Raw genomic sequence first — 13,225 nt, 5'->3', positions numbered from 1 at the left:
ATACTGTTAGGTTGGGGTGTAGTGTACTGTTAGTTTAGGGTGTAGTGTACTGTTAGGTTGGGGTGTAGTGTACTGTTAGTTTAGGGTGTAGTGTACTGTTAGGTTAGGGTGTAGTGTACTGTGTTGGTCTAGGCCATAGCCATTATTATGCTGTGTTTAAAATGTCAAGGTGATTTTAACCACTAGTCCCATCCCAAACCTTAACCTTACCCCCTGAATTTAAATTAGGAATAAAAAGGTGATTTTAACCACTAGTCCCATCCCAAACCTTTACCTTACCCCCTGAATTTAAATTAGGAATAAAAAGGTGATTTTAACCACTAGTCCCATCCCAAACCTTTACCTTACCCCCTGAATTTAAATTAGGAATAAAAAGGTGATTTTAACCACTAGCCCCATCCCAAACCTTAACCTTACCCCCTGAATTTAAATTAGGAATAAAAAGGTGATTTTAACCACTAGCCCCATCCCAAACCTTAACCTTACCCCCTGAATTTAAATTAGGAATAAAAAGGTGATTTTAACCACTAGCCCCATCCCAAACCTTAACCTTACCCCCTGAATTTAAATTAGGAATAAAAAGGTGATTTTAACCACTAGCCCCATCCCAAACCTTAACCTTACCCCTGAATTTAAATTAGGAATAAAAAGGTGATTTTAACCACTAGCCCCATCCCAAACCTTAACCTTACCCCTGAATTTAAATTAGGAATAAAAAGGTGATTTTAACCACTAGCCCCATCCCAAACCTTAACCTTACCCCCTGAATTTAAATTAGGAATAAAAAGGTGATTTTAACCACTAGCCCCATCCCAAACCTTAACCTTACCCCCTGAATTTAAATTAGGAATAAAAAGGTGATTTTAACCACTAGCCCCATCCCAAACCTTAACCTTACCCCCTGAATTTAAATTAGGAATAAAAAGGTGATTTTAACCACTAGCCCCATCCCAAACCTTAACCTTACCCCCTGAATTTAAATTAGGAATAAAAAGGTGATTTTAACCACTAGCCCCATCCCAAACCTTATCCTTACCCCCTGAACTTAAATTATGAATAAAAGGGTGCCATTCTATGCTGGACTCAGAAGGTTGAAACCCACTTGTCTGAGCAATGCTCTTAGCTGTCCACTTTACCATGTCACCCACGTGGTGTAGTGTTGGGGTCAGTGTGGAGCTAAGTTAGACCTCACACTGGACAGACAGGCTGGGCATCCCGGACCGCTGCACGCCAGACCTCAGGCCACACGGACACTGGCGTGACGGGGGCGAGAGAGGTGGTGTATGTGTGTGTGTGTGTGTGTGTGTGGGGGGGGGGGTGTCCCCTCGGCCTCTCACCAGACCCCCAAGCTGTCCCCTCGGCCTCTCACCAGACCCCCAAGCTGTCCCCTCTGCCTGTCACATGACCCCAAGCTGTCACAACAGACACTTAGCAGCCCACACAGTAAACACACACCAGGGAGGGAAGGGGAGTGGCTTTCTCTAGTAACAGAGGGATGGAGAAAGAGAGAAAGAAAGAGACAGATGGGAAAAAGAAAGAGGTAAAGAAAGGCAGGGAAGAAATATTGAGAGAGGGAAATAGTGAGGAAACATGGGAGAGAGCCAGAGACTGAGAGAGAAGTAAACCGAGAGAGAGAAAGAGGAAGAGAGAGGACAGAGACAGAGAGAACGAGAGAAAGAGTGAGAGAATGTGGGAGAGAGCCAGAGAGAGACTTTGTCTTTATTTATTGATACATTCTCATTTCATGAACCCCCCCCACTCCCCCTTAAGACAAAAAACAAATATCCCCTGTACTGCATACTCACCTTGCTCCACGATACAAAACAACACATCACAATAACCAAAAATCTCACCACTTCTACAACCGTATATCCAACCCATCTCCCCCAGCTGTACAGACAGCCCCCCAACACACCATATCTCCTGAAATATCTCCCCCAGCTGTACAGACAGCCCCCCAACACACCATATCTCCTGAAACATCTCCCCCAGCGGTACAGACAGCCCCCAACACACCATATCTCCTGAAATATCTCCCCCAGCTGTACAGACAGCCCCCAACACACCATATCTCCTGAAATATCTCCCCCAGCTGTACAGACAGCCCCCCAACACACCATATCTCCTGAAACATCTCCCCCAGCTGTACAGACAGCCCCCCAACACACCATATCTCCTGAAATATCTCCCCCAGCTGTACAGACAGCCCCCCGACACACCATATCTCCTGAAATATCTCCCCCAGCTGTACAGACAGCCCCCCGACACACCATATCTCCTGAAACATCTCCCCCAGCTGTACAGACAGCCCCCAACACACCATATCTCCTGAAACATCTCCCCCAGCTGTACAGACAGCCCCCGACACACCATATCTCCTGAAATATCTCCCCCAGCTGTACAGACAGCCCCCAACACACCATATCTCCTGAAACATCTCCCCCAGCTGTACAGACAGCCCCCCAACACACCATATCTCCTGAAATATCTCCCCCAGCTGTACAGACAGCCCCCCAACACACCATATCTCCTGAAATATCTCCCCCAGCTGTACAGACAGCCCCCCAACACACCATATCTCCTGAAATATCTCCCCCAGCTGTACAGACAGCCCCCCAACACACCATATCTCCTGAAATATCTCCCCCAGCTGTACAGACAGCCCCCCAACACACCATATCTCCTGAAATATCTCCCCCAGCTGTACAGACAGCCCCCCAACACACCATATCTCCTGAAATATCTCCCCCAGCTGTACAGACAGCCCCCCGACACACCATATCTCCTGAAATATCTCCCCCAGCTGTACAGACAGCCCCCCAACACACCATATCTCCTGAAATATCTCCCCCAGCTGTACAGACAGCCCCCCGACACACCATATCTCCTGAAACATCTCCCCCAGCTGTACAGACAGCCCCCCGACACACCATATCTCCTGAAACATCTCCCCCAGCTGTACAGACAGCCCCCCGACACACCATATCTCCTGAAATATCTCCCCCAGCTGTACAGACAGCCCCCGACACACCATATCTCCTGAAATATCTCCCCCAGCTGTACAGACAGCCCCCCGACACACCATATCTCCTGAAATATCTCCCCCAGCTGTACAGACAGCCCCCGACACACCATATCTCCTGAAATATCTCCCCCAGCTGTACAGACAGCCCCCGACACACCATATCTCCTGAAATATCTCCCCCAGCTGTACAGACAGCCCCCGACACACCATATCTCCTGAAATATCTCCCCCAGCTGTACAGACAGCCCCCGACACACCATATCTCCTGAAACATCTCCCCCAGCTGTACAGACAGCCCCCGACACACCATATCTCCTGAAACATCTCCCCCAGCTGTACAGACAGCCCCCGACACACCATATCTCCTGAAATATCTCCCCCAGCTGTACAGACAGCCCCCGACACACCATATCTCCTGAAATATCTCCCCCAGCTGTACAGACAGCCCCCCGACACACCATATCTCCTGAAATATCTCCCCCAGCTGTACAGACAGCCCCCCGACACACCATATCTCCTGAAATATCTCCCCCAGCTGTACAGACAGCCCCCCAACACACCATATCTCCTGAAATATCTCCGCACTTTTTATCATTTTATAGAACTCAAATTCCACCCTAAGGTGCGCAGAGACCTTCCCATTAAATTATAGTAAAGGGTCTGTTATCCCCCCACCTTTGACCCTGTTCCTCCTTGTTAGCCAAATAGCTAACTTTGCCTGAGCAAAAAGGAAATTCAACACACATTTGGCCTTCTCCTTATTTGAATACCTGTGCCCCATTATCGACATCCCGACAGTAAACTCCACCCCCAGCCAGTTTATGCCACAGGGAAGATGCCACCAGGTTGTTGATTATCAGCATTCTCCCTCTATATGACACTTGGGACAGGAGCCACCTCCACCTGGCCAGTCTTGACACCACTGCCTGTGACAGCCCCTCACAGTTCTTCCTGACCCACCTCTCCAAGCCCAGGTACACCCCCAAAATTGTAAGCCCTTCACAACCCCACTGCAAACCCCCTGGAAGCAGAAGAGGGGCCCTATCCTTCCATGCCCCACATAACAGAGCTTTGCACTTGCCCCAGTTCACCTTAGCTGATGAAGCTCCCTCGTACACCTTCAGACTGGTCTCCAGTGCCTGCATATCCTGCCCATCCCTAACCATCACAGAAACGTAATCTGCATACGCTGACACTGCTATGCCTGTCAACACACCCATCCCTGTCCAGCACACTCCCTGCAGTCTCCTGCGTAGCAGGCCCAAAAAAGGCTCAATGGCTAGTGTATATAACTGCCCCGATAGAGGGCATCCTTGTCTAACGCCCCATCTCACCCAGACTGGCCTACTGAGCCCCCCTCCCAACTTGACCATACATGACGCCCCAGCATACAACATCTTCACACAGGTCAAAAACCTTTTCCCAAACACAGACATCACATTAAACAGATACTCATGGTCCACTCTATTAAAAGTCTTCTCTTGATCTAAAGAGACCAGTCCAAAGTTCACATTAGAACCTCTCGACAAGTCCAACATGTCTCTGATTAAGAACAAGAACAAAGTCTGTGATTGAGCATCCCGGTACACAATATGTCTGGTCCTTGTGAACTATTGAATCCAGATGAGACTTCAACCTGTTAGCGAGGACCTTGGCAAATATCTTGTAGTCCGCACAGAGCAATGCCACAGGCCTCCAGTTCCTAAGTTCACACAAGTACCGTTTTTTGGGCAGAAGAGTCAGAGCCGCCCGACAGCAGCTCATCGGCAACTCTCCTACCCTGACGCACTCACGCAACACGCAAAAGAAGTCCAGTCCAATTATTCCCCAGAATTTTTATAGAACTCCACTAGGAGTCCATCGACCCCCGGTGTACGGCCGGGGGACATCTGGGTTACGGCCTCTGCTAGTTCATGGGACAACAGAGGAATGTCCATTTCATCCCTCTGTGCCAGAGAGAGCTTAGGGAGTTCTGCAAACAAGACCTGAGCACACATAGGATCACACAGTTCTGCACCTATAGAACTCAGTATAAAACTCCACAGTCCGCTCCCGCATTTCCACCTCCAGAGGTCACCCGCCCATCAGACAGCCGTGGACAATGCATACCTTTGGCTTCACCGCTCTGTCTTTCCAAACCAAATAAGAAGGAGCTGGGAGCATCCATCTCCTTGAGCATAGAGAACCTAGTTCTTACAAGTTCTCCCTTTGCTTTAACCGGGAAAAAACTGCCCAGGTCCCTACGTAATTCAGCTAAATTAGCCTGGATGCCTACATTGCCCTGCCCCACCATCTCTACCTCCATCTCACTAATACTATGCTGGAGTTCCAACCAATACTCTCGTAGTGTCTAAGGATGAGAGAGCTGTATTCTGTTGACAGAAAAGCCCAATTTGGACTTCCTCCACATCCCACCATTGACTCATACTCCTCTCTTCGCTGCCCCCACCTTTCCCAAAAAGTCTGGAAACCTGAGCAAAAAGTGGCATTGTGTAAGAGCTTTACATGAAACTTCCAATAGGATTTTTGCCGAGGCCCTGGTGAAATAGACAGCCGAGCCATGGTTATGTAATGATCCGAAAAACCCACTTGGAGAATGGTAGCGCCCAACAGCCTATTGCTCTGATTCCTGGACATGTAAAAATGATCAAGTCAGGCTACACTCACCCTAGCCCCAAAGACCTTCACCCATGTATACTGTCTTGTGTTGGGATGTCTAGTTCTCCAAACATCCACTAGGTCAAACTGATTAATGATGTCCCTTAACACCCCCACTGAGCCTGAATGAGGCTCCTCCCCATTTCTGTCTTTCGTCTCCTCAGGCGCTACCTGTGAGAGTTCCTGTCTAAGACATCCAATTAGAAACAACACCTGTACTTTTTTTTGTTTTACATATTCACCCAACACACTCCTCTTTCCCGCATCTCTGGTACCATTTGTATTAAGCGAGCCTACTGAAAGAGTCTCCATAAGATGTGGGAGAAAAGCCAGCAAAGAAAGAGACCAATAGCAAAGCTCAAAAAGCTCCAGTGACAGAAAAAAACTATTAATCTAAACAGCGTTTGAAGGTAGACCTTTATGCACGGTTGTGACCCACTTCCTGGGTGAGATGACACCATGCCCCTCATTTTTCATAGCGTGTTGTACTGATCTTACAAACTTTCCCGGATCGCAAGAAAAAGACTCAAGATTAACTTTTTACCCCTTAGCCTCATTTAGGAACCTTGACAGCTTCCTCACCGTGTACTTTGACCCTCTGCCTGACTGACTGTCAGCTCAGGGCCCATTGAGGAGGAGTCTGAAAATAAGGCCTCCTCATCTCCATCTCCCATCCTGACTACCTGCCCTTTTTCTCAGGTCGGGGCCTCCCCCAATAGCACCAGGCAAAGGTTCCTTGGTGCCTTTGACCACACCGGCCTCTCCCCTCCCAACTCCTTTCTTCTCCCCCTTTTTCCTCTTCCGCCTGACACCCTCCTCCTCCCCCCTAGTCTCTTACCCTTCCCCACCATACTCTCCTCATCCACTAGCATAACCTGACTAGGCCCAGCCTCATCTACACCACCATCCATAGCATGGCTAGACCCAGTCTCATCTACACCACCATCCATAACCTGACTAGGCCCAGCCTCATCTACACCACCATCCATTGCATGACTAGACCCAGCCTCATCTACACCACCATCTGTAGCCTGACTAGACCCAGCCTCATCTACACCACCATCTGTAGCCTGACTAGACCCAGCCTCATCTACACCACCATCTGTAGCCTGACTAGACCCAGCCTCATCTACACCACCATCTATAGCATGACTAGACCCAGTCTCAGCTACACCACCCTCTATAGCATGACTAGACCCAGCCTCATCCACACCACCATCTATAGCATGACTAGACCCAGTCTCATCTACACCACCATCCATAACCTGACTAGGCCCAGCCTCATCTACACCACCATCCATAGCATGACTAGACCCAGCCTCATCTACACCACCATCTGTAGCATGACTAGACCCAGCCTCAGCTACACCACCCTCTATAGCATGACTAGACCCAGCCTCATCCACACCACCATCTATAGCATGACTAGACCCAGTCTCATCCACACCACCATCTATAGCATGACTAGACTCAGCTACAGCACCATCTATAGCATGACTAGACCCAGCCTCATCTACACCACCATCTGTAGCCTGACTAGACCCAGCCTCATCTACACCACCATCTGTAGCCTGACTAGACCCATCCTCATCTACACCACCATCTGTAGCCTGACTAGACCCAGCCTCATCTACACCACCACCATAGCCTTCCCTGTAGCTCAGTTGGTAGAGCATGGTGTTTGCAACACCAGGGTTGTGGGTTCAATTCCCACAGGGGGCCAGCACAGAAAAAAAAAAAAAAACATTTATGAAATGAAATGTATGCATTCACTACTGTAAGTTGCTCTGGATAAGAGTGTCTGCTAAATGACTAAAATGTAAATGTAAAATGTAGCCTGACTAGACCCAGCCTCATCCACACCACCATCTATAGCATGACTAGACCCAGCCTCATCCACACCACCATCTATAGCATGACTAGACCCAGTCTCATCCACACCACCATCTGTAGCCTGACAAGACCCAGCCTCATCCACACCACCATCTATAGCATGACTAGGCCCAGCCTCATCCACACCACCCTCTATAGCATGACTAGGCCCAGTCTCATCCACACCACCCTCTATAGCATGACTAGGCCCAGCCTCTACTGCCTGCGTCTCATGTTGACCTCAATTTCCCCCACTGGCACTTGTGTCCTCACCTTGTCTACAGCCTTTATGTGGGCACGCAAAGCTCTTATGCCCCAAATCCCCACACTCAAAACACTGTAGACTATCTGTGCTGGCAAACAACAGTGTCTCCTCCACCTTAACTCCATTCTCAGGAACACACCTGAATCCATGCCGTATCGACAGTGTCTCCTCCACCTTAACTCCATTCTCAGGAACACACCTGAATCCATGCCGTATCGACAGTGTCTCCTCCACCTTAACTACATTCTCAGGAACACACCTGAATCCATGCCGTATCGACAGTGTCTCCTCCACCTTAACTCCATTCTCAGGAACACACCTGAATCCATGCCGTATCGACAGTGTCTCCTCCACCTTAACTACATTCTCAGGAACACACCTGAATCCATGCCGTATCGACAGTGTCTCCTCCACCTTAACTCCATTCTCAGGAACACACCTGAATCCATGCCGTATCGACAGTGTCTCCTCCACCTTAACTCCATTCTCAGGAACACACCTGAATCCATGTCGTAACAACAGTGTCTCCTCTGCACTAGGCTGCAAAGCCATCGCGCACACCACACCTTCCAAGCCCCGGGAAACTAAAACTCTGTCCTCTTCCTACCTAACTTTGAAAAAAACAATGGGTACCGTTAAAATAAAAGTGTATTAACCCTCCACCATCTAACCTTAAAAAAAAATTCAATACCAAGGATAGAATCAAGAAAATAAGTTAGGACAGAGCCTTTCACCCAGCCTCTCAACTACAAAACACTCCCAGCATGCACTGAGAGAGAGAAAACGAGAGAGAGAAAGAGAAAAAGAGATGGAGAGAGAGAGAAAGAGGAAGAGGGAGCAGGTGAGAGAAGACATCAAGATATATTGACTATGTGCTGGCCCTTGGTTCTCCCCCTGTTTCCTCCCTGTCTGGCCTGCTGTTGTTTCTGTGATGTCTGGAATGCCGTATCCATCTCCCCTCTGGCACCCACTGCTTCCCTAGCCTAGCCGCTAAACAGCTAATTATAGCCCCGCGACAGGACGGAGGTGTGACCTGGTTACCTATTTAAAGATCTGAGAGAACCTGTGAGAAAGTCCCTGCACAGAGGAGAGAGGGGAGCCGCTAGGCCGCAGGAATGTGTTTCATTCCGTTCCATCCACTCCATTCCAGACATTATTATGAGCCTCCCCTCACCAGTACCCAGACACACACATGGACACACACATGGACACACACATGGACACACACATGGACACACACATGGACACACACATCTATTGACACACTGTCACTGTGTCCCACCTATCTCTCGTGTACACATTGTCTCTCTCCCCAACACGCGAATGCACGCACGCACACACACACACACACACACACACACACACACACACACACACACACACACACACACACACACACACACACACACACACACACACACACACACACACACACACACACACACACACCTGAGTACTGTCTATTGACACAGTGTCCCAGTACCACATGTATCACTTAACCTCCATGTCAAAACACAGGCGTAATCTAAGCCTGAGGAAGCCCATAAAGGAGTAGTGTGTGTTGGGATGAGCACCCAGTGTGTCAGTGGAGCCTCTCTCTGTGAGCTGGCAGGACCAGAGTACAAAGCCTGTGCCTCTATAGGGAGGGGACAGAGGAGAATGAAGGAGAGATAACCTGGTGTAAAACACCCTCCCTCAGGGATCTAGAGGACTTGTAGTGGTGGAACAGCGTGTTAAAACACGGGACCAAGCCAAGTCATATAAAGTCTGTTGGAGTCTTACCGTTTACAACTAGACAATATTATTATTATTTAACAAGGCAGGTCAGTTAAGAACAAATTCTTATTTACAATGACGGCCTACCCCGGCAAAACCCAGAGACAACCCTGGACCAATTGTGCGCCGCCCTATGGGACTCCCAATCACGGCCGGACGTGATGCAGCCTGGATTCATTGATAGATGATGGTATGAATGAATCCACCATTCTATTGAAGGCAGCCAGAAAGTGATTTGAATTTAACATTCAGAAATGTTCAAACTTTTGAAATAAAAACCTTCACAGTTTATTGAGAAGTCATTGAAAAGAAATGCCCTTTTTTTCGATTATTGAATTGTAATTTTAGTTTACTTCCTGAATTGACTGTCTTCAATTCGAATTGAGCCCAACCCTGCTATCCATGCACGCACACACACACACACACACACACACACACACACACACACACACACACACACACACACACACACACACACACACACACACACACACACACACACACACACACACACACACACACACACGTACGTTCAGGTGGTGGGGATTGTATGTAAACAGTAAACAGTCATGTAAACAGTCATCCCATTCCTCCTTACCATGGCGTCCCGTATATCCGGAAGCCTTTGACAGTGACGTCAGAGTCCTGGAGGTACACACAGTTAGTGAGGAGGTCCTGGACGTCATCAAAGTCCTCGGGCTTCAGTTTGGACACGGAGGGAAAACGGTAGTAATCCTGCTTGACCAGCTCGGCCATAAAGTCCTTATCGAAGGTCAGCTCATGGTTCCCTGCTATCACCACCTTAAACTCATACGGTAGACCACCTAGAGGGGAGAGAACATACACAAGGGTTAGAGAGAGAGAGGGGGAGACACAGAGAGAGTAACAGGGGAGAGAGAGGGGGCGAGAGAGAAAGAGAGAGAGTGGGAGGGAGAGAGAGTGGGAGAGAGAGAGAGGGGGGCGAGAGAGAGAGAGGGGGCGAGAGGAGGGGGAGAGAGACAGAGAGAGAAAGAGAGAGAGGGGGGGGGCCAGAATGTGCATTATCTTCAATGCATTCAAAGTAACGACCTGACCACATCAATGATTTCTCCTTTTACAGTCTTCTAGAAAATAACATCAAATTGAAGAAAAATACAGGCATTGAAAAGCTCCATTCAGCCAATCAGAGGGGTTACAAGTACAATACACAGGTGAAGGCTGTGCTTGACCGTCACAGGCTACCGTCCATCAGTGTCTCTCTGTGAGGCCTTCAGAGCCGTAAACCCTGAACCTTACCTCTACTAGTGTCTCCACCATCTCATCTTTCAATTTCTACTTTGCCCTCTCTGCTCTCCTCTGATGACGTGTGTTGTCCCGTTGCCCTCTCCCATCGCCCAGGTAACGCACTCCTTTATTCTCGCAGATTGAGTACTCAACCCTGGCTTTTGACTTCCCTCGCTCCCGCACTGTGTCCCTCTCGCTCTCTCCCTCGCTCTCTCTCTTTGATCCCTCACTCTTTGTGCTGTATGCAGGTGGGGTCTGGAGGGCCACTGTGATGACTGATAGACAGACAGTCTACCCACAGAGACCCTTGTTCTCTTGACTTTTTATTTTGCGGTGCGCTGTAACAGTAGGCTTGATGTTACAGGCAGAACTCTAATAGAAGGAGGGGACGATTTCTTTGTCATAAAATGCGCTTCAATGTAGAAGAGGATTTGGCCTTTTCTTCTGCTATCAATGAAAGTTCCGTATTCAGGAGGTCAGGCACTCAGTGAAAAGGCAACGGCAGCACTCGCAAATCAAGACAACTCAAATTCAGCCCTTCAACCTGCCAAACTCATTTCCATCTGCAGTGACATCGAGGTGTGTGTGTGTGTGTGTGTGTGTGTGTGTGTGTGTGTGTGTGTGTGTGTGTGTGTGTGTGTGTGTGTGTGTGTGTGTGTGTGTGTGTGTGTGTGTGTGTGTGTGAAAAAAAGAGTAAGTATGAGTGTTACTATTTATGTTTAAGAGGATGTCAGATAGGTGTGTGTGTGTGTGTGTGTGTGTGTGTGTGTGTGTGTGTGTGTGTGTGTGTGTGTGTGTGTGTGTGTGTGTGTGTGACCTACAGCTGAATGAAAGGCTCAGGGTCCAGGACTATTAGTTTCATTCCCTCTCTTGTAAATGAGCTCTAGTCTCTGGATCACAAACGGACTATATAACCCTATAAGGCTGCTCCATCTCTCAGTCCCACAGCCTCTAACTGCATCACAGATCCATTACACACACACACACACACACACACACACACACACACACACACACACACACACACACACACACGCACACACACACCACACACACACACACGCACACACACACGCACACGCACGCACGCACAACGTCCAGGGAATGCACTGGCTACACAATTACTGCCAGCCAACTCCATCTCGCTTGCTCTAAGGGGAATTAGCACTATATTTTATTGCCACCGAGATGCATATTACAAAAGGGGCAGCATGATCCCCAGACCCTCTTTATTAACTTCCTCCATAAACTACAGAGAGAGAGAGAGAGAGAGACGGAGGGAGGGAGAGAGCGAGAGAGAGCGAGAAAGCGACAGAGAGCGACAGCGAGAGAGAGAGCAACAGCAAGAGAGAGAGCGACAGCGAGAGCAACAGCAAGAGAGAGAGCAACAGCAAGAGAGAGAGCAACAGCAAGAGAGCAACAGCGAGAGAGAGAGCAACAGCAAGAGAGAGAGAGCAACAGCAAGAGAGAGAGCAACAGCAAGAGAGCAACAGCGAGAGAGAGAGCGACAGCGAGAGAGCGACAGCGAGAGAGAGAGCAACAGCAAGAGAGAGAGCGACAGCGAGAGAGAGAGCGACAGCGAGAGAGAGAGCGACAGCGAGAGAGAGAGCAACAGCAAGAGAGAGAGCAACAGCAAGAGAGCAACAGCAAGAGAGAGAGCGACAGCGAGAGAGCGACAGCGAGAGAGAGAGCAACAGCAAGAGAGAGAGCAACAGCGAGAGAGCGACAGCGAGAGAGAGAGCAACAGCAAGAGAGAGAGCAACAGCGAGAGAGAGAGCAACAGCAAGAGAGAGAGCAACAGCAAGAGAGAGAGCAACAGCAAGAGAGCGACAGCGACAGAGCGACAGCGAGCTAGAGATAGACAGAGATAGAGATAGAGAGAGAGAAAGAGAGAGACAGAGAGCGAAAGAGAGAGAGAGAAAGAGACGGAGAAAGAAAGAGAGAGAGAGACAGAGAGAGAAAGAGAGAGAGAGAGAGAGAGAAAGAGAGAGAGAGAAAGAGACGGAGAAAGAAAGAGAGAGAGAGACAGAGAGAGAAAGAGAGAGAGAGAGAGAGAGAAAGAGAGAGAGAGAGAAAGAGAGAGAACGAGAGAGAGAGAGACAAAGAGAGAGAGAGAGAGAGACAAAGAGAGAGACAAAGAGATACATCTACTGTTCTAGCTGTCACGTGTTTTTCTTGAGAAAGTAATACAAAGGACAAACCCTCTGCTAACATGAGTTCCAGAACAGATCAATTAGAATGTGTACATTCTACTGTGAGCCTGATCCACTACAGACTGGGCTCAGCTGTCTAAAAGCACAGCACATCACTTTCTGGATGTAGCTAAAAATACACCCCTTATAACCAACCAAAAATACAATGCAGAA

At 48.7% G+C, this 13,225-nt stretch overlaps 1 protein-coding gene across 2 annotated transcripts in view; it reads right to left on the bottom strand.

The window, feature by feature from the left end:
* Window positions 1–13,225, bottom strand: part of LOC106562552 (metallophosphoesterase MPPED2) — a 177,679-nt gene that overhangs the window by 86,593 nt on the left and 77,861 nt on the right. For both annotated transcript variants that reach the window (XM_045707978.1, XM_045707979.1), the window contains exon 4: window positions 10,195–10,420. In XM_045707978.1, the coding sequence (XP_045563934.1) occupies window positions 10,195–10,420 (226 nt within the window). The remainder of the gene's footprint in view (window positions 1–10,194; window positions 10,421–13,225) is intronic.

Source organism: Salmo salar, chromosome ssa26, assembly GCF_905237065.1.
Source record: "Salmo salar chromosome ssa26, Ssal_v3.1, whole genome shotgun sequence".
NCBI lineage: Eukaryota > Metazoa > Chordata > Actinopteri > Salmoniformes > Salmonidae > Salmo > Salmo salar.
This window is presented reverse-complemented; position numbering and strand designations above follow the sequence as displayed.